The 23,096-nt window shown below is 48.9% G+C and overlaps 1 protein-coding gene across 5 annotated transcripts in view; it reads right to left on the minus strand.

Moving 5' to 3' along the window:
* Positions 1–23,096, minus strand: part of LOC135255178 (SH2 domain-containing adapter protein F-like) — a 114,756-nt gene that overhangs the window by 72,022 nt on the left and 19,638 nt on the right. For all 5 annotated transcript variants that reach the window (XM_064336006.1, XM_064336007.1, XM_064336008.1 and 2 more), the window contains exon 2: positions 20,382–20,511. In XM_064336006.1, coding sequence (XP_064192076.1) covers positions 20,382–20,511 — 130 coding nt within the window. The remainder of the gene's footprint in view (positions 1–20,381; positions 20,512–23,096) is intronic.

Raw genomic sequence — 23,096 nt, forward strand, 5'->3', positions numbered from 1 at the left:
ATCGATCGCGTCCCCGCTCCAAAATGGAGGCTCGAAATTATTTCTGGCAAAAATTGCGATCGAGCGGGAGGGCGCTCGAAACGAAACGCTTGCTGACGCGGCGTTGCAGAGATGGCAGTCGGAGGTCAATACGTTTCAATTTCTGATACGGCGCGGGTCCTGCATCTCAACAGTTCGGGAAAATTCCCCAAAAACCGGAGCGAGTGGCTCGCTCTTCCACCTCATCTCGTTGGAAAGCTGCCGGACTGCCGCTCGTAAAAAGTGTTGGGCGGCCTGTCCGTACGGTGTAATCACATTACGACCCGCTTCCCTACATACATTCAGAAACGGCTTTTGTAACCAGCAGGTCAAAGAAAAGCAGAAGAAAGCCTTGCATCTGTGAGGCCGCATTCTTGGCATCTCTGGTTGCCTAGTTTATGTACTCCTTTCTCCCTTTGTTAACTAATTACCCAGCAACAAACACACACACCCACATACGCACACAAACACACACACTACCACTTAACCTGCTTAAATTGAACTTTGCTTGAACTTGAACTAAAATTGCTAGCTATTTTTATGTACCATTTTTCCATCTTGTGAGGACTTGGCCATCTCTCTCTCCTTCTCTCCCACGAACAGGGCAGCGGCCAGGAAAGGAGCAGGCACGGAGCAGGCAGCCCTCAGCCAAGCCCCGCCCCCTGGCCCCCGCCCGTTCCCTTCTGCGTGTGTGCGCGCGGGGGCGGCTGACGCTCGTCCAAAACGGAGCTTCGCGTCCCGCAGCAGTCCGTTCTGTACTGGCCGGCCGCGTCCCCCCCCCCAGAGCCACGGGGGTCCGGCGGCCTTCCGAAAACGAAACGACCGCCCCGTTTCCACATCGGCAGAGGTGAGCCGGTCTGCCCGCCGGCGCGCTCGCCAGCGGAAACAATGGCCCCGGTTCGGCGCTCCCGGCTTCACGGCTAATTGAATCGAGAGAAATGCAGCCTCTCTCCGGCCATATGCTCCGAACCGAGACAGAGCCCAGACGCCCGCGGCGCAACCGATCGCCACGGAGACACCACGGAGACGCCACGAAGAGCCTGCGGTGCCCTCACCGCCCGAGTCCCCCCCCCCCCTTCCCCCAACGACAACATTTTCCCGCTAAAACGATAGCCGGTCGGCGGCCGGACACACCCGGGAGGTGTTGATGGAGTTTTCTCTGCAGCCCGGCGGACACGGGCTGCCGCGGAGACCGCCAGCGTCTGATTGGGCACGGCCCGCCGCCAGACATCTGCGCCCCTCGCCCGCGCCCTCGAGGGTGATGGATGCCTCCGCTCCGATAAAAGGGCTGTGGGCGCAGGTGTCTGTTCCGCCCGCCGAGCGGGGGACCCCCAGAATTTAGGAGTCGACAAAACTCAGGGTGACCTCTGGGGGGATTTTCTGGCTGTGAGGAAAAACTTTTCACCACACACAGGCCTACTTATTCTGGCCTTTTTTTTTAAAACAAACCTTTTATATCTTCTTTCATTTTGTTTTTTTTTTCTTCAATGGATTTCTAAACAATAGGCTAGAGTACAACCCCTTTTCAGTACATTTCTTAGCCTTCTTTTGCAAACAGTTTGATTTTGTTCTGGCCTTCTACAACAAACACTGGTCAAGTGAGATCATTTTTGGGGTTTTTTAATATTATTTCATATTTAGTAGCTGTTCAAAAGTTCAAAAAACAACATTTCTGATGCTCACAGCAGTTTCTAACAACCAGCAAGGTATACCATGGCAGCTATGGGGACATTTAGGCAACGCAGTTTAAAGCAAGAAAATCCATTTCAAGTAGCCTAACTCCAGAGAGCAGCTTGAGCAGCAAATTTATCTTTCCAGAGGTAGGTACATATGTACAGATTAATTTCACAGCATTTATTCACAATTCTAAGAATAAATAAATATCAAGTTTGTACATCGTGGTACTTTCTCTGTGTGCTCCTTCTCAGTTCTCGGTACAAGTGCTTCATTTCCAAAGACCTTCGCTGTAATGTTGATAAAGGAAGCCATGTCACAATTTTCCCAGAGTGCAGTGTTTTTTTTTCTCAGGTTGCACGTACTATATGAAATAGTTCCGAGCGAAAATGAGATTAAACATAATCTTGGAAGAGCAATAGGGCGATACACACACGTACGCGCTCTGAAGGCCTGTACCAGCTGCTGTGGAGTTACTGCATCAGCGAGAAAACTTTGAAAAAGGGAGCAACAGTCTCCAAGTCTCCAGGTGGCTTCTGACTACCCAGCTGTATTTGAATTGTTTGTAGCACTCAAGAATAAATGTACCTGTCAAAGTGTCAAACAATGCATTAAAACATGTTTTATTGTAGAGTAGATGCAGTTTTTTTGTTTTATTACGTGCCTTCGGATACTTGGGCTCCTAGAGAATTTGCAAATGCGCAGATTTTTAGATGGACCCATATATACAGCTATAGCTGGGAGGAATATGTTCATAAATTATTGATGGTGTGGCCCTTTTCAATTGCATTGCTTGCCCTTTCTTGTCACAAACAATTGATAATAAAAACCTTGAAAAGGCGTGAGTGCACGTGCTGCTTCGACTTCATACCCTGTTCAGTTGACCGGGTCAGTCTGTAACACTGAGGTTTCCGTTGTATACATAATACCCTCACATCTGAAAATCCATTCGCTGGAATGCAGAAGGAACATTTTTATTCTGTTTAAATGACAAACCAGCTGACTTCCTGTTATGCCCTATGCCCACCGCCCCTCTGCTTACACAGCTGAGACGGACGTTCACCCGGAGCGCCTGCCTGAGGACACGCGGCGGGCCGGCAGGCCAAATGTTCTCCGTCTGGACGGGCGTGTCACGGGGGTCACCTGCCGTCGCGATCCGCACGCGATAACCCCACGCTTCCACAAAGGGCCTGGCCCCTCCGGCGCCGGCCGTTCGGCTCGCTAGCGAAGAGCGTCGGGCGCGACGCGCGATCGGAGCCGCCGCCGAACCCGGTCGCCGGGGACGGAGGCCGGCGTCTCCGCGGCCGGTTCGTCGTTCTTCTGGCCCTTTTTTTTTTACGTCCAACCGCGAAACCGGGGGCTTTTGTGCGCGAAGGAAGCTGTAAATAGGATCGTAATTGACCCTTGTTATCGCCCCCTCGCCACAAAACCGAAATGTCATTGCGTTAACCCCCCCACCCCCCCACCCCCCGTGATATTTAAAGTCCGGGCTCTCGCTCCGCCTCTCGGGAGATGCCTGTGTTTGCCTGGATGGCCACCGTCTGCGTGTCGCGGACAGCCAGCGCAATGTGGGCCAGCGCTGCTTATCGCAAACACACACACACACACACACACACGCTCACGTGTCTTTTCCCATCAAGTACAAGACATATATTATTCGCTGCTACTCTCCTGTACGCCATTCTGTGAAATAACAGCGGTCAGCACAGCTGGCTAATTCTAGGTGCCGTGTCACTCTCTTCCCAAGTCCGATAGCAATGAACACTTCCTACATATGACCTGGGCTGAGCTGTGTGTGAGTTTGTATCTCCGTAGATGAGAGTTAAGTGTGAGGTGTGTGTGTGTGCACGTGTATTTGTGTGCATGTGGATGCATGTTAAATGTGAGGTTATGTGTGTGCACATGTGTATTTGTGTGCATGTGGATGTATGTTAAATGTGAGGTTATGTGTGCACGTGTATTTGTGTGCATGTGGATGCATGTTAAATGTCAGGTGTATGTGTGCGGACATGTGTATTTGTGTGTATGTGGATGTATGTTAAATGTCAGGTGTATGTGTGTGGACATGTGTATTAGTGTGCATGTGGATGCATGTTAAATGTGAGGTGTGTGTATGCGCACATGTGTATTTGTGTGCATGTGGATGTATGTTAAATGTGAAATGTATGTGTGCACACGTGTATTTGTGTGCATCTGTGTCGTTTTGTGTCTCTCTTCCCTCCCTCATCAAAATCGAAATTCTATTTTTAGAAGTCTTGTCATGAGGCATTAAATGCTGCATCTGTTATACAGCAGCTGAGCTGGTTTAGACTTTCAGGCTGGAACAACAGTTCAAGGGTTGCCCTGCAAGGAGAAAACTGCAAGGGGGGGAGGGGGGGGGCAGAGGAGGGCAGGTTAGTCAGTCAGAGACACAGAGCCTGCCAGTCACCGCAACTGCTGCTTTTACGTGATATTTAGACGAGGCAAATCCAGGTTCAGTAAGTCCGCCCCAGTATTTTGCTCCAATCACCTGGATTTGCTAATTAGCATAATTCCTCAACCAGGAGGTAGAACTAATTAGTCAAACCAGCCGGCTGAGTTCACGGGTAGAAGAAACACTTGGCGTGACTTTTACTTTCTGACCCCTGGACTTTCAACCCCCTCTTAATAGCCTACTAGTCTTTTTCTACCTAGCTCCTCAAAAAAATAACCTTTAATTGACAATGCACCCTCTTGAACAATAAAGTTTTTAAAGGACAATAGGATTCACAGCACCACGCCATCGAAGCCGCTCGCGGTACCTGCCCATTCGCCACGTGGGCATAAGAGGCGTGCCACTGTAGAGACGGGCCGGGGTGCGTGGCTCCAAAGGAAGCGAAGCCGGAGAACAGGAGACCGGCCGACCAACCAACCAACCCTTCCGGCCCCACCTCCGAGCTGCAGCCCGCGCGCCCCGTCGATCGGCAGTTATTCGTCGGAATCGACCTCCCGTTCGCTCGGCGCCGTCCGCGGAGGCCCACGAGGGGCGCCGGACGGACGGACGCTCCGCGGGAGGGGGGAAGGGGTTGGGGGCTCGACCACGGACGCGGGCTCCGCTTCTGAGCCTAGGGCCGCTTAATCACTCTAACCGAAAAGTCGATGCGCCGCGCGAGTCAATTACGGAGGAGAGAGGGCAGGAGCCGCGGGACGGCCTCGTCTCCGGGACGGCGAGCGCGCCGGGGTCCTTACGCTCGACGGAGGCGTACGCGGCTGACCTGCCCGTCAACCCGCTCTGCTGTGAAAAAGATATCTATGGAAAAACATCTAAATATCTATAAATGGGAAGCAGGGTGGGGGGGGCTCCTGGGTGGCGTATCCGGGCAAGAACCCTTAGCGCAGCGATGCACTCCGCGGCCCGGCTCACTGGGGCCAATCGCGGCTGGGAGTTTTACTAAGTGACGTGTGATTGGCCATAAGGTCTCCCGGGGAACCTCTAAGCAGGATGTATCCCGCACTGTTAGACAATAATGAGTCTTCTTGTTAATCCTTCGCCTGTGACCTACTCTGGTACAGTGACTGATCAGCTAAGCTAGTGGATCACATAGGGGGGAAGAAGCAAATGGTGTACAAGAGTGAAATCGACATAGGATCTTTCAGCAATGAAACAAGACTATAACTGCAAGAGTCCATTAATATTGCAGGACCAAGAATAATAAGTAATAAAAAGTTTACATTAAAAATGTATAATTGACCCAGCCCATAAACAACTTATATCTCTGCATTTTACGACATCCACAGAGAGCGATCATTGTACTTCCATGTGGGAGTTTCTCCTCTCCTTCCCTCTCTGACAGTACAAGGACCCTTTATTTCTTCTCCCTTCTTCTCTCATCCTCTCCTTGCACCTCCTCCTCCCTCTCTCCCTCTCAGCAGGAAGAGCACCTTGCCCTCCACCCCTTGTCCCTAATAACCCCCCTCGGTCAGATACTACATTAAATTAACGGTCAGCAGAAAGCAATTACAGCTGCTGCCCACTGGCCAGGCTGAGGATGAGGCTCAAACTGGCTGCCCCCGGTCCGCCGCTATTGATTAATACGCTGCATTCGGCAAATCCCGCAGAAAGGGGGATGTAGTGGGAGGAAGAGAGAGAGAGAGAGAGCAAGAGACAGATAGTGAGTGAGAGTGTATGAGAGAGAGCGTGAGAGAGCAAGGGAGAGAGTGTGAGTGAGAAAGAGAGCAAGGGAGAGAGTGAGAGAGAGATAGAGAGAGAGAGAGAGAGAGAGAGAGAGTGAGAGAAACAGAGAGAGAGAGTGCGTTTAGCCGCAGATGGATACAGCAGAATAACATGGCATGATAGGAGAAGCCCCACAGCACCCTGCTCTTAACGGTTACCCTGCGGTGTATTCAGCCCTTCACCATGCTGATTGGTCAGGCTTGTGGTCCTATCCCAGTGTTCAGCCGAATAAACGATTCTGTTGCGCTTTCATTTAGCCTTAATGCAATGCAAATGCCATAAAATCTCAACATTCATACATCATAATTTAAAACATTGCATTAATTAGGCTAACTAATACATTGTCTGACAAAGCCAATTCCTCATGCTAATAACATTATCTTAAGCACACGCCTGTTAATTTTGTTGAAAATTCCGAGTTACTGAATTATTTTACAATAACACCTAGCCCACCACTGTGTAATTACTACTGAACAGCAGCATGAAAATAAAATAAATCAGCAATCAGTGATTCTGATTAGGACCCGAAAAAAATGAGGCTTTTGAACTAGTGGACTTATACCTCAGAATCCCAAAAGACCACGCCTTCCTAACGATCACGCAAACGATGGCAGTATTGACATTCACATGCAAAAACCACGCTCATTCTCCATTCATCCCCAGATGTTCCAGCCGCTACACCGCACAATAGAACCACAGCCACGCTACGATGTCATGGGTCTGCTTCACGTCAACGCTAGCCGTCACCAACAAAAGCAAAATTGCTACAAACCGCCACAAGATACTAGGTTCTTTGGGCATACTCATGACAAACGTCGCTGACCCCGACGAACAAGCCGTCACACGCAAAGCGTCCGCCGTAGCCTCAGAACCACTAAAACGCCGCTTCCAGAGACTGGCCTCAGGCCGCAGGCCTCCGTGCCCGCACTGCAAAAAGGCACAATTCAGCAGGAGCTCTTTCCCCACAACGATAATCACCTGAACATTTGTATACTCAGCCTGACTTTGTCCACTGCTCAGTTTGCCTGTAACAATGGAATGATAACATAATTGTAAATATGTCCGGGTAACATTTTGTTTGCCAGTTAAACTTAAAATCTATATGTCACAATTTGCAGGTTGTTTAAAATGCGCAAGCCCGTGAAAAAGACTTTCCGCAGAGAAAGATAAACAAACTCCGCGCTGTCGCGAAAAGGGAACGACGGAGCGCGGAGTTGTTCCTCTGCGTTCATAAACGCGTCGCTCGCGAGGACATCATTAGCCGAGCTGGCCCGCCGGCTCAAAGTGACGAAGCCCGACCCTTTCTCGCGCTTCGTTAGTGGTCCACCTGCAGTGACACTTCTGCCTTTGAAGTGCCCGCAATTGTCACCCCGCCCCCTCCCCCGCTCACTGGCGGGTCTTTGACAGAGTCATCTCATTAAGTGCCAAATAAGTCATCCGCAGGCCTGTCATTGGCCGCCGGCGCGCGCCGCTAATGGACCCAATTCTGGCAGAGCGTGCGTGCGTGCGTGCGTGCGCGTCCGCGCACGGGTGGGAGCGCCGCGCGGACGCCGTTCGTCCAGAGGAGGGGCCCGCGCACGGAGCAGCCCGTACGGCATGTAGGATTTTTTAAGCGGGTCAATATTGTCCGCACGAGCACGTCGGCACGACGGTATCCTTTTACTCGGTCCCCTGAACCGAGCGATTTTTCCAGATTCGCTTTACAGTGACAGGCGAGCGGAGAATCCCAGAGGGTCGCCGCTGTGTAAATGTCAGATATAAATTAGCTCAAAATGGAAAGGCAGATAAAGAATGGGGCCCTTCAGCTCACGCGCAAAAGACAACAGGCCTGTTACAGGGGGGGCCTGGGATTATTAGACGTGTCCAAATATCCCTCGTAGCCCCAGCCCGCTGAAATAACAAGGGGCAGGGCAGCATGGGGCGTCACCGTACTGCCTAGTGCCAGAAGCCCTTTAAGTCAGACCCTTTTTCCTGACTCATGATTCACAATTTCCTACTTTCCCTCCCAGTAACTGAATCACGCACCAGGAAAAACCACATTTTTCTCAACCCTGGACGTCCGTCTCACACGCACGCACAGCGCCACCTGTAACGGTCTTTTGAAATGTAATGGTTCCGAAACTGGCCCTAGAGGCACATCACATCTGCTGGTTTTCCTTCCAGCCATTTGTGGGCTTGACTGAAATGCTAACCGAACAATAATGTTTATTTGACACCTACCGAATCTTTCGCTGCTGAAGAACTGTTTGCAGTTATATGTAGTTGCTCATTCCACTTTACTAAAATCTGTCCCTTGAATAAACTTGAATACTTCCAATTAGTAGTGCAGTTAACTGCTCTAGGCCCCACTTATGACCCTTAAAACTATGAAACTGAATACACAATATTTTGTCTGACTTCATTCATGAGTTCATATTAATATCAATAACATCGAGACACGTTGATTTGTGTTGAAAGAATGGACTGCAAACAACTCACATCGGTGATAAGAACCAACAGTGTTGTGTGTTAAGCGGTACCAAACCCAATGAGCACCGAACAGCTCAATCATACCTAATTAACTAAGATCCCTGCTGGAACAAGAGAAAGCTTTATGCATTCCGCCCTCAGGATCGAGATTGGGAAATGGTGCATCACTGGATGTGGTTATGACTCACATATAAGGAGACCGGCAATTACTTAGAATGAACTGCAATGAACTTAACTATGATGTGATGAATCTTTCGCTGGTAAGACTGATCTAATATTTAGCTTCCTCTGAATGAACACCACAGACAGAGCTTGGCTCTGAAAATTAGTTATAATTCCGAAAATGTAAAATCGGACTGCCATTGCACCCAACATTCCCATACACAGTCCTATGCTTCTACACTGAAAACGTGATTGCAGCAGCTTTAGGTCACGCTAATGCGTTTAGATGTGGCAGAACACGCCGTCACCCTTGTTCTGTATGCAAGTGGCAAAATTAGAAGACTTGACTGGAGAGGAAAATATGGATCTTTCAGAGCAGCCAATTTAAAATAATCCATTAGCATTAAAAATCTCCCTTCCTATTACATTTACTGAGCCCGGCCCGAAACAGAGCAGAAATGGTTTAGTATCGATCACCGGCGCACAAAACAGTTTTACTATTTAAATTCTGGCAGAGATTAGTATGTCAACCGTTTGAGATGAACATACATTGTTTTTTTTTTGTTCTGAATGTAATCCGTTAGACCAATGAGGTGAGCTGAAGGGGAGATTCAGATTCTGCAGGGTGGCGCGCGTCGCAGTTAGATGCGACTGGGAGAAAAATCGAGCCATTAATCTTTAACGGGAACGAAGGGCTTTAATGACCCCCCCCCCCGCCCCCTGCCCCTCGGCGGAGATCCGCTCCCCTTTCGCTTTCGGTCGCGCTGCCACCGCGCGCCGGCTACATGATGGATGGGCGAAGGCCGGGTTCCGCGGACGTCCGCGGCCAGCCGCCGCTTGCCGTGCCCCGCCCGCAATTCTGCTGCACTTGCTATTTGCTGCCCCGGCGGGTTCCATCGGAGGTGGCCAAAAACTACCGAGGTCACGAGCCGCGAATCGTGATGGACGCCGCCGCCATCGCCATGGTATTACTGGAGCGGCTCGGGGCTCGAGGACCGGATGGAGGGGGGGGGGTGCGTAAACACGGGAGGACATTCGGTTTGGGCCGACGACAGGAAGCGCTGGCTCGGCAGGGAGGTCTGGCGTGCCGCTTGCAGCGGGTCGGACAGATGGCGTATAAACGAGCCCCGCCTTTTACGGGAGAAACAGCGCGCGGCGCGGTTCGACGGACCCTCCCCCGGCGGCCCGCCCGTTAAGAGGGACGGCGCAGCGACAAGCGTTCCGAGCTACAAGGTCACACGCCGCACGCGTTAAAAAATAAAAAACATTATTTCAAATGCTCCCAGCCTTGAAACGCGCTACGGCTGTCAGACAGAGAGAGCTTCTGGAAAAAAAAACAAAACGCAGGCAGAATTTAGAGTATAGGAACTTGATTCCCTTAATTCCAAAAAGGCCACTGAATAAAAGAACGCGGGGCAATTCCATTATTTATTCAAACCGTACACACTTCCTGGCCAAGGTGATTCCAGTTGCTTACATTTTTGAATACTATCCGTTCAGCGCAGACGGGTGCTGTTGTTCAGGAGACGCACTCGCCGAGCGGCCTTCTCCATAAACTAAATACTAAAAAATGCATAACCCGAAAAAACGTGGCATCGGATTCAAACGTGCATTCTCTGAAAAGGTTGTCGCACAAAGCTCGCCCTTGGTTCGCTTAAAGCACTTATTTCCTTTTCGCATCGATTTCCGAGCTCCAATTAGATACACTCGCTAAACGATAACCGGAGAGTAAACCGCTGGCATGTTTTCAGGAAACAGCTTTAAAGGGCAGCGCTTTTAGGTGTCTTCGGTCACCACGGCAACCCGGGTTACGCGTGAATATCTGTTGAGCGGTGCGGAGAAATAAAAAGCCATTTTATCATAATGCTAGTCATAGGTGGGGGGGACACACAGTTCCGGTGTAAGAGAAAACAGCGGAGCGGCAAAAATAATATGATTTTTTACGGGTTGACTCGGCGGCTGGAGATTTCGACGTTTCTCCGCAGCGGTCCGTCGGTAATTGAGCGGGCCGAGGCGAGCCGCCTCTCGCCAGCGCGAGCTCTCCCTTTTCCTCGTCCAATCGGCAGAGTCGTCACACCGCCAAACCCCGGGCCCTTCACGGCCCTTCGGCTCCCTCGATTCGGCGATTTCGTCGAATTTGTGCGGCGCGCGAGGAGCGGACGGCGAAGAAAAAAAAAAAGAGACAAATCCCTCGGCCCCGTGTTGCATGCTAACGGAAGGTCGACGTTCCGTGAAAGGGGTGAGAGAGCTTCGAGCTTCAGCGCCGGCGGCTACGCGAAAGGGCGGAGGGCCGGAATAAACGGGGGACTCAGAACGGCGTAACCGCACTCCGAACCCCAGAATGCATCACGGCTCAGGGAGGACGGATTCAGTGAACGCCCATCCGTTTACTTTCAATTCAAGGAAGACGTCTTGCGTAAGCACAATGCTGAATGCAACTCTGGACAGGTTGTGTGCGTCTTCCCCAGCCCGAGGTACTGAAATGGACGCCGGTTAGGGGAGTCTCTATTAGTTCAGGTACAACTCTTCCCATTCATAGAAAAAAAAATATTACAACTATTGATGTCGGTACGGCATTTTCTGTTTGTTCATTGTTTATTGTGAAGTGAAGCACTACAGTGTGAGTTGTCGGGGGTGGGGGGGAGGTGGGGTGGGCAATCTGTCTGCACCTGCAACACACAGCCTGCAGTCTGCGGCTTCACAAATGAAAAAGCATAGAAGCCACTTTGCATAATTTGCTTCCTCGAGGCCCTCAGTAAGTGCCCTAATAAATAAAAGCGCCAGCGAAAAACTATGCAACAAATGAAATTTAAGCAGGAACCCCAATCTAACTAATGCACACGCCGGCTCTAAGCCGCGCTATAAACCCACACGCTCGTATTTTTCCTACAACGAGTCTGAAGTGCCACACCACCCCCAGTAAATTACATTGATAAACACACGGCAAAAAGGAAGCTTGCAACACAGCAGAGACCAGCAATGAGGAAACCTTTCCCAGCACTTCAAAACATTTTACGGTTACTGCACTATGGAAACGTAGTTCTAAAGTGAGTCACAGGAAACAGAAACCGATACCAACAGCCCTCATTCAGGAAAACCATCTTTTATGACAAAATAAAGTGGGAATGACTGGCCGGCAACAGGAAGCAGAGGTTGTGACCAATTGCGAAACGGCGGCTTCATCTCCAAAGCATGTTGACTCATAGTCTCTTAAAATCAATTAAAGCAGTGTCATATCCTAAAATTGAATGGCTGACACACATAAATAATTTCACAGCCAAGCTAAGCAGCACATAAGTTCCTTTCTTTGGTTTCCCCCCCCCTCCCACTTGATGTGAAGTTTCAGGAAAAGGGTGGAACTGAACACGTGAAGGTTCTCCTGCTGACTATTCACCGGGCAGCCATGTTTGTTTACATGGGCTGCGTCATGCTTAAAGGTCGGCCAACCGGCATCCTTCGCATCGTGGGAAAAGTCTCACGTCTGCCTGCAGGGGGAGGACCTGCCTGTGCCCATCCGTGTTGCCAGGACATGCGCACGGGGAGCGAACCTGGACAGAACTGGCCTTAAGCACTACCCCATCTCGCCTCGCCTGTTTCTGACAAGTCTGAACACCTAAGGCGTGCGACGGAGAGAAAGAAAGAGAGAGGGGGAAGGACGGAGGAGGGAGAGAAAGAGAGAGAGAGAGGGGGAAGGACGGAGGAGGGAGAGAAAGAGAGGCGCCTTCGGCGGCGGCAAAGACGCCCTGTCGCCACTGGCGACCGCGCTGGCGACCGCGCCCGTGGTGACCGTGGCTGGACGTTCTTGGAATGGTCAGAAAATGGCAGGTTGAAGAAAAGGTGACAGATGTAGGGGACGGCCGTGCGGTTTGCTGCGGGGCAGGATCTCTGACACGAGCGCGACCGAGAGTAACCAGCCAGGCAGAACAGCGGCAGACAGGGGGAGAAGAACACGGCATTCTGGCCCATGTCTCTCTCTCACACGCACACACACACACACACACACACACACACCACACACACATACCACACACCCCCACACACACACGCGCACACACACACACACACACACACACACACGCGCATACCACACACACACACACACACACATACCACACACGCACACACACACACACACACACACACATACCACACACACGCACACACACACACACACACACACACGCACAAAGCACACACCACCACACACACACACACACACACACACCCACACACACAAAGCACACACACACACACACACACACCACACACACACCCCACACACCCACACACACACCGCACACACACCACACACCCACACAAACACACACACACACCGCGCAAGCACACACCACACACACATGCACACACACACACACACACCACACACACGCACCCACACACCACACACACCCACACACATGCACACACACACACACATGAAATCCAAGGAAAAGGAACACCTGGGTTGTTGTGCAATAAAAACCGGAGGAGCTGCTGAGCGCACTCAGAGTCACAGCGGGTCCCGATGTCCCCCGGCCCCGGAGGGGGGTGCCGGCCGCCTCCCTGGGGGGGGGCGCGGAGATTATCGGCCGGCCTTGGCGGGTTAGCGAGTCGCGGCATCCATCTCCAGAAGGTTAATAAATCACCTGCCCCGGCCCTCCGCTTGCTGACTGCGGGCGGAGGAGCTGGATTACTGAGAGCCCTTTCAGTCTCACCCCTGCAAACACCTGCCCGCTGAGCGCCTCCCGGGGGACTAAGAACTCTGTCCCTCCGGTGATTACATCTTCACGTCCGCACTTCCATTTTATGTCAATGGACAGTTTAAAGTTTATTTGCATCTTTTAACACATACTTAAAAAAAATACTATGTGCCGCAGTTTTAGTTTGAGTTTCCCTTTAAATAGGACTATTGGCTCAAAATGTGCAGGAAGGCAAAAAGTGCTTTTCATAATGCAGAGCTGGTCACGGTGCCTTTGAGGAGCTGCAAAGCATGCTGCAAAGCCCGACGGAACACCTCTGAAGAAAAACTCTATTAGCGCACCGGGAGAAGGAGAGATCCATCACGCGCTTGGCCCGCGACCAAACGGGCCATACATCACCGAGGCGAAATGTGATTGGGTGAGGTTCGGGGGCCCCCTGCAACGAATCCGCTCGCCCTTTAGGCCCCCTAGCGGCAGGAGGTCCTCCTGCGGGGGGCCGCCGCGTTGGACCGATCGTTCAGTCAAAGTGCAAGGACTGGGAGACAGAGACGGATGCCACTGTTCCTTGGGCTGCTTCCTTCTGTTGCAGACTAAGAGGCGATTCCTCTAAATTCTGCATGGTAATTACTATTGCTGGTTCTTAATATTAAAATTATTAGGAATTCATTGGATTTTCGAATTAGCATAAAACGCTTCATTTTTGTCTCTGCAGATGTTGCAGATGGTGCAATAGAAAAGCTTCTCCATGACATGGCAGAATATGGTAAAACCCTTGTTAAAAGTGAAAATTTAAAATTTATAAACAAACAAACATAAATAATAAATAAAGTAAATAGATAAAAAACAGGAGTTAAAAGGTGATCACAGGGTCCACACACATTACAGCCTAATCTAGTAATCTAAAGAGTTGTAATTTATTTTTATTTATTATTGTTACCCAAACTTACAAGCAAAACTATACAGAGACTCAGTAGCTCTGTAGACTCATGCTCACTGCCTAAAAACTGCAAAGATTTGTTTTTACACAGATTACATTATTTACATTTTTCCATCGGAACTCATCTATTTGAATGTGGAAATGTGGTCGCAGTTTGCATTTTCCTATAATGGAATACAGGGAGGTATCAGCACAAGCCTATGGGCAGTAAAATACTGGTTATTGAAATTAATTTCCACATTGTACACCCCTATATTAATGTTATCCTAACTGAGGTGAAATGGTAGTTATTTTCATTGCATGGGAGGAAACGTACATCACTGTTCCACAATGTAGCAAGTGCACGCTGCATGTGACCTCATAGCAATGTGTCCTCCCTTCAGAAATCTGCCACCTTGTTGTTTCTGATAGCTTTCTCTGCGTGACCAGGGCTCACGTTAGCTTCCATTCGCATGGTCTCTGCTGTTCGCTTTCTCTCTCTGTGTGACTTCACTTTCTGCCCTGGTTTTCACCTGAATCCGTGTTCCCCTGTTTTTGATAGAAATTGTGGCAATCATACTACATGTCTCTCCATAACTCAGCAGCATACAATGCATCAGAACCACCCGCGATTCCGGTCAATAATTTATTAGACAATTTAAGAATTACCATATGCCCATCTATGAGATAAATTATTAAAGAACCGCTGTTTAAATTGATTACACAGAGTGGACGGTGATCTTGATAGATGGCTTCAGCATTTATCCGCTTAACAAATAACAGTCTGTCAATTAAAATGAATATTTTCCCCCATGGTTCATTTCCTTGTCACTATGACCCTGTTATCTTATAGGCTACATCTCATCTCTAACCCCAGTCCTGGAGGACCATGTGACCAGCAGGTTTTTGATGGTTTCCTTTCAGCAGATAATCTAGGCCTTGAAAACAAGGTGTCTGGACACTTCAGTCCACCAATAACCTTTGAACTTAAGTGCTGACACACACCAAAAACTGCTTTTTTCACACTGGTGCATTCTGCAGGTGGTTGAGCTCCAAGCGTAATATTTCCTCATTGGTGTTTTCCAATGGCATTTCCTCAAAATGTGGCTTGACACCGCCCCTTCAGCCACATGCTGCTCTGTTCAAGGCGTGCTATGCTCAGACTTAAGAGGATTTTAGTGCAATGATTCATGGTGACGCTGAGATTTTCACATCACGTCTACATTTTTATTCAAGAACAGACGTAGATTTGATGAATGGATAAGCAAAGCTATAGTTCATGAAGACACAAAGCTACAAAACCTACAAAATTACTCAGTATGCTGAATTAAAGCAAAAAATCTACTCAAACTTGTTTTATATTAGACTACAGGCTACTAGCTTCAAGGTTTGGGAACTGATACTATACTATACTATACTATACTATACTACACTATATTATGCTATGCTATGCTATACTATGCTATAGCTAAATTTGTAATTCACCAAAGTAAAATCTTAAAAAAAGCTTTAAATCCACAAGAGGGCCAAACAGTGTTGCAAAGCACAACAGTGCTTAACAGCACTGGTTCTGTCTTCTGACCATGGTCTCAAATCAGTGATGACTGACGCACACCCAGTGGGCACGCATGCCCCGTGTGCAGAAAACTGATCTGAGATCAGTGCAGCATCAAGGGAGTGGCTGAACGAGAGCAGTTTGGGACACGGTCACTTAGCATTGTACTTTTCTTCCCTCCCCCACCCCTGCCCACCAACCAACCACTCCCAACCACACAGCCTCCGCAAGGTTGAAAAAACTAACTGCAAACCATGCGTCGGACGTGCCAAGGCTGGCAGAGAAATAGAAACGTTGACATCCATATGTCCGTTGACCTCTCGTCTCAGTAAGCAGTTTAAAAATCGCAAGGAAGGTGACAGCAACAGAAAAAACAGCTTTTGAGACGTGCGGGGGGGAGGGGGGGCGGGGGGAGTATGACAAACTATGAGCTATCGCCAGGAAATCTCACCCTTCAGTGATCATTCATTGTGAACGAGAAGGCATTATGACAGAGGGTAATACACCATTACTAATAGATATAAAATGCCACCTTGATTCATTATCAGTCCTGAAACAATTAATTGGCTCCATTTTTTTCCCCAGAACGAGCCGTGAAATCACCACCCTCATATTTTCACAAACAAGTCATTTTCCCACGGAAATGTTAACGGTTTATTTTGGCGTTAAGAAGAAATAAAATCCATCAATGTTGTTCCATTTGATTGAACTGACAAGCCACAAGAAAGGTAAGTACTTATTAACAAACACCTACACAGTGGTCCGGATCTAATCAACATTTTCCCTTCATTTTAATGTAAAGATGCAGGTGTGTTAAATTTGGCCTGTTCACAGTCTGGCAAGTTCAGCCAACTCAACTTGCAAAGGCCTGCAAAAAATAAGTCAAAGGACTTCCTGCCCCTCTTCCGGACTCAGTATGGGGTTCGGAACCATGACGAAGTTATTTTCCCGCTATTGGCGGTGAAGGGAAATGTCCATAATCAGAGTTGAATGAGATTTCCCAGTAGTGGCCATTGCCAATTGCCCCACGTTTCTCTCCCATTCAGCCTAGCTGCCATCTAAAGACGTGGCTGGGCAAGACAAACGCTGTCAGCGGCAACGCAGCAGAGACACAGTCAGTAATGAGAAATGCTTTTATTGCAGCTAGACTAGCGGACCAAATAATATGGCTGTGGGCAACAGCAACATTTTACAACTCTCCTTCTGTCTGAGATTTTTTGTGTGTGTGTGTGTGTGTGTGCGCGCATGTGTGTGTGAGAGACGGCTGTGTAGTGTGTTCATGTTTGCACGGGGGTCTTGCTCCAGTTTGGCACTAGCTTGACAGAACAAATAAAGCCAACAAAATGTACCTTTGCTCTCCCGCTAGCTTCTGTACCACTGATAATCATGAGAAAATGGGCATGGAGACAGCAAATCTGCATTTGAGTGACAACAAAATTTAAATCATTAAGTGACTGCACAGCCTTCACCACACTAACAATAGCTACACTGAGTATCCACTATTGCATATGTGTGTGTGTGTGTGAGTGTGTGTGTGTGCGTGCGTGTGTGTGTCTTACGAGGGACAAAGGCTTTGTGTACTTTAAACATTTCTGCCAATCACATGATTGACAGATAATGAAGCGGGCCAGTCGAGTTGGTTTAAAGAAAATCCCTCATTATGTCGCTGGTCCTTTTGCATATTTCAAAAATCAGGCTCGCGTTTCAGTCGATTGTCTCTAGCATTCGAGCACCCTCTGGAGCGGGGCGTCTTTAAGGGGGGGGGGGAGAAACAATGTGTTTGTTTAGCGGGTGTCTGGGCTCTTCCGCGAGCGGCTGAGACAGCGCGTCTCGCTCGAAGCGCGCGTACCAGGGAAGGCGTGGCACTTCAAAACAACGCAGTCTGGGATGCGTCCAATTAAGCCTTAGTATCGAGCGGCGAAAACCGACAGGCGGCATCGGAGGGGAGCGTCCGGAAGGGGCCGGAGGTCAAACCCGATTACACGGACCGGGGGAGCGGGGAAGGCTGACGCAAAGCCCGCTAACGCTCTCCTGGCTAGCGGGAGGCTCTCTAAGATGGCCGTGCCTGCGGACTGGAGAATTAGTGGTGTGGGTGGGGGTGGGGGAGGAGCGGGCCGATGCGATTGCAGCCGTGGGGAGGTGACCTCGCGGAACGGGCTGCGGCTCCCGCCGCAGACACGACAGGAGTCCCTGAGAGCCCGCCGGTGCGCCACATGGCCTTCAAAGCTCCGGCGGTCGCTAAACCATAGACGCATAAACCATAGACGCATAAACCATAGATGCATAAACCATAGACGCAAATCACTCTGCCTTTGAGATGGCCAGCGTAGGCCCTGGGAATATAATGTAGTTAATCTTGAATGAACAGATGGAGGCTGTGTTAAAAAAAAAAAAAAAAACTAGGTTCTCATTAAGAGAGACGGAAGCACAACCGCATCTATTTTTCGACAGTGATTATCTCGCAGCGAGACGTTCCTCTACTCGTCTCCGCAAACGCCTCGGATTCTCTCTCTCTCTCGCACACAAGTGCGCTCCTCCGAGAAGGTCGTGACCCTCGTCAGAAGAGCCGCGGCAAAACAAACCGACGATCTTTTTCTACGAAAGGCGAAACTCAAAAACCCAGTCGGAGCAGAGAAAACCCGAAGCGTCTGCAGCTATGCAGAAGAGACGTATCGCTTTTCCTCTCTAAAACAACAAAGGTGAAGACGAGTACGAGCACTCCAGATGAATATCACCGTGACGATCAGGGCGCTCCTTCAAATATCAAGTTTGCTTTTCCTTGATGTAAAACATCTTCTTTGCCAGACACAAAAATACTTTTTTTTCCCCTCTCTATATGAACTTCTGGAAACTGTAAGAACTTGTTCGCAGTTACGATAGAAGTTCGAGAGGTTAGCTGAGCTGTGCTCTCGGTAAAGTCTGCCAGAGCCGTGGTCTCTCCAGAACAAAGCCCGCCCCTGTCACATGGGCCACGGCTGCAGATGAAAACATAATAGCCTGGCTGTCCCAACGCCAGCGCTGTATAAACTCATAAACACGCCAGTGCGTAAATTACCTTTCGAACATACCGTGCGTGCGACCTTGTGGCCTTCCTAAGGTATTTCCACCTATAAATAGTGCCCCAGACTATCAACACAGCGACTATAAATGTCTGAATTACAGGGACTTTACTATTTAGAAAGGGAGCTTAATGGTAAATAAAACCTATACAGAAGGGCCGACTCACTCATACAGTAGCTCTGGACTGATTCACTCATACAGCAGCTCTGAACCGACTCACTCATACAGCAGCTCTGGACTGATTCACTCATACAGCAGCTCTGAACCGATTCACTCATACAGCAGCTCTGAACCGATTCACTCATACAGTAGCTCTGAACTGATTCACTCATACAGTAGCTCTGAACTGATTCACTCATACAGAATTTCTGGACTGATTCACTCATACAGCATCTCTGGACTGATTCACTCATACAGCATCTCTGGACTGATTCACTCACACAGCAGCTCTGAACTGATTCACTCATACAGCAGCTCAGAACTGATTCACCCATACAGCAGCTCTGAACTGATTCACTCATACAGCATCTCTGGACTGATTCACTCATACAGAATTTCTGGACTGATTCACTCATACAGCATCTCTGGACTGATTCACTCATACAGCATCTCTAGACTGATTCACTCATACAGCATCTCTGGAACTGATTCACTCACTACTGATCACTCATAAAGGGCTATGATTCACTCAATACAGCAGCTCTGAACTGATTCACTATACAGCTGGACTGATTCACTCATACAGCAGCTCTGAACTGATTCACTCATACAGTAGCTCTGGACTGATTCACTCATACAGCAGCTCTGAACTGATTCACTCATACAGTAGCTCTGGACTGATTCACTCATACAGCAGCTCTGAACTGATTCACTCATACAGCAGCTCTGAACTGATTCACTCATACAGACTCTGGACTGATTCACTCATACAGCATCTCTGGACTGATTCACTCATACAGCATATCTGAACTGATTCACTCATACAGCAGCTCTAATGATATCAACAGCACTCTGAATGATTCACTCATACAGCAGCTCTGAACTGATTCACTTATACAGTATATCTGAACTGATTCACTCATACAGTAACTCTGGACTGATTCACTCATACAGCAGCTCTGAACTGATTCATACAGCATCTCTGGACTGATTCACTCATACAGCATCTCTGAACTGATTCACTCATACAGCATCTCTGGACTGATTCACTCATACAGCATCTCTGGACTGATTCACTCATACAGCAGCTCTGGACTGATTCACTCAAACAGCATCTCTGAACTGATTCACTCATACAGCTCTGACTGATACAGGTATACATTAATTTGAAGCGCTCAGGATCCTCGCTGCTCGATTTGGAGCCCGCACGTCCGCCTGCTAAACTACACACACGGCACTTCACGCGCGGCTCACGCCTGTCGACTCGCAAAACTTCGCAAACCGCGACGGGCTGAGAAGCCGCGCTCGACGCGGAGCGCTTCGAAGGAGAGCGCCACGCTAGTCTGCGCTCACCCGGCTGACGGCAGAGGTCGCAGAGACGAGCACTGATATACAGCACAGACACACGCGCAGGCGTAAGACAGTGTACAGCAGGGAGGGGGGTGAGGTGAGGATTCACCGAGGCGTGCGGCCTACCTGCCATCATCTTCTGAGCCTCGTAGGGCTCCATGTAACCGTCGTTCTCCGTGGCCTTCTCTGCGGAACCCTGGGTCCCGCCAGCCTGCTCGGCGTCGAAGGGGTCTGCATAGTCCTCAAGGATGACAAGCTGGGTGTGTGAGAGAGAGAGAGAAATAAGTAAGACTACTGTAATTATAACACATAAGCAATGGCACAATCACCTTTTTTCTTTTTCAAATTAATTTTCGTACACATTTCTTAATTATTATTTCATCACTGTTTCATCTAATTTTCACTTGAAATTACACCGACTAACATACACAAATACCACGCACACACACAAAGTTTTATTCCGTTCATATGTTTATTGTTTGTTGTGCCTACGGTTTGGAAATATGCATACGTCTTGCCAATAAAGCTTATTTGAATTTGAGAGAAGAGAGAGAGACAGAAAGAGAGAGAGGGAAGCGAGCAGAGAGTGACAGAGAGAGAAAACAGAGAGTGAAGAGATAGAGGAGAGAGAGAAAGAGAGATCAACTTAGTCTGAACCACTGAGGAACAGGACTCAGCTGGACAGATGACTGGATGACTGGGTGACCCACTTCAGAGCTGATGCAAACACAAAACCCTGGAAAGGCAGGGTGGAGGAATGAAAGTAGACAAGAGGAGGAGGGGCCGAGAAGCAGAGGGGCAGAAGGGAAGAGTGGAGGGGAGAAGGAGGGTAGGAGACCAGCAGAGCTGAGAGTGCTGGAGAAAAGCAGAATGTGGAGAAGACAAGATGAAGGAAGGAAGAGAGGAGGAAAGCTCACCAAGCCCTCCTCTTACATCATGACCACTTAGCTTCTCCACACACTTCAAAAAGCCATTGCATCTCTACTCTTCTGTCAATATTGCCTAAGCTGATGATGCCTTTTGCAATTACATACTTGCAGACTGTGTCTGGCTCCCAGATAAAATCCAGAAAGAGAACAGCGCCAAGCAGAAAAAAAGAGTTGTCGATATAAACAGCATTACAGAAATATATAGTAGGCAAAAAGACAAAAACTAAAAGCTGGCATTCAGTTTCATTCAGTCATTCCATTCTGAGAATGTGCAAATAATTTTTTTTTAAATGTAATTTTCTAGTACCCAGATTCGTTCAGAATTACAACCGTCGTGTATCTACATTCAGAAAATTGCACAGCAAATGAAAACCTTGAGAATACCAGGACAAGCAACTAATACAGTAACAGATGGTATTTCTGTGCAAAACTACCTCTGTCTGTAATATAAGATACACAGGCAATTTTCTAATTTCCCTCCAAGCAGGCATGGATGAATGCAAAACATTTGTACTTTTTTATTGACACACACACACCAAATACAAAAATCAATACAGTTTGGAATATGATGACAGATGACCGATTAATAAGTCATAAAGACGTACATTTTAAAAACAATAAAATGAAACGTCCAGTGACTCGGCGAACGTTCTTCAGTCGATCTGGGAGGCGGAGCTGGAAGGGTTACAAACAAGCTGCGAACGCGTTCGGGTCTACCGCAGCTTCGCGGAGATTACCATACGGCCCATTTGGACCTCCGTTCGGAACGACCGGGCGAGGCAGAAAACCAATGAGGCGGTGCCAGTCGATCTGCAGCACGACCGCGGGGACCGGGGATTTGGAGGACCGCGGCTACGGAGGACACTATCGCTCTCTCTCTATCTCTCTCTCTCTCTATCTCTCTCTCTCTCTCTCTCTCTCTCTCGCACTCTCTCTCTCTCGCGGGTATTTTTAAAAGGCTGCCATCTCGAACGAAGCGGATCGAGGACCAGCTGGAGACCGCGCAAATGTTTTTTTCCGGGGACTTGCGTCGCGCGAGCCCCGTGGAGGCTAAAGAACGCGGAAAATCTCGAAAAACCTTTGGCAGAAAATCGCCGCCGGGTTCCTCTAAAAAAGAAACCTCTAATTAAGAGGGAGAGAAGACAGGAGGGAAAGAAAGACAGAGTGGAAGGAAAAGAAAGAAAAAACAATGTTTTGAGAGAGAAGGGACAAAAAAAAGGTGGGCGCTACTCTCGTTGTGAGTCATATCTAAGGAGAGTAGGGTTTATTACTTTTCACAAAGAGCTCAACGCTCCTCCGCGGGAAAACAAAATGGCTGGCACGGGAGTGTCGAGGTCGAGCTCCTACCTGCCCTCGCCCAGGCCATTAACCCTTCTCTCCCCCAAATACACCTCTCTGACCACCCAACACCCCTTCCCCCCAAAGCATGTCCCTCACAAATTTGAAATTCAAAAACTGCCAATGAGTTAGACACCAGCCTGCCAAGGGGAGGGGCCTAATAAACTGCCAATGAGGAGCCTTTAACCAACTGCCAAGGGGCAGGACCCAATAAACTAGCACTGGGCCAGACCTTTAAATCTGCCAATGACCTGCATTTCACATGCCAATGAACCCAACAGGTCAACCCAAACTGTCAACAGCCCACCAGTAACGACCCACCGATTTCTTAGCAAAAAGTAGGCAGCAGAATCGCATGCCCACGCACCCCACACCTCCAACCCATGCAAATTTAATGATGTAGGCTGCACACCTTGGTTTCACTTTCATCTTGAAAAGCTCCAGCTCTCCTGTTCTGCTAATAATTGGACAGTGAGCAAACCAAACAAATGTGAAATAGCCAAAGGATTCAATTCAATCAGCACATTTGTTTCAAGAATAAAACCCTCTCCGTTCATTACAAAGCAGCTCAGTG

This window comes from Anguilla rostrata, chromosome 5 (assembly GCF_018555375.3).
Source record: "Anguilla rostrata isolate EN2019 chromosome 5, ASM1855537v3, whole genome shotgun sequence".
Taxonomy (NCBI): Eukaryota; Metazoa; Chordata; class Actinopteri; order Anguilliformes; family Anguillidae; genus Anguilla; species Anguilla rostrata.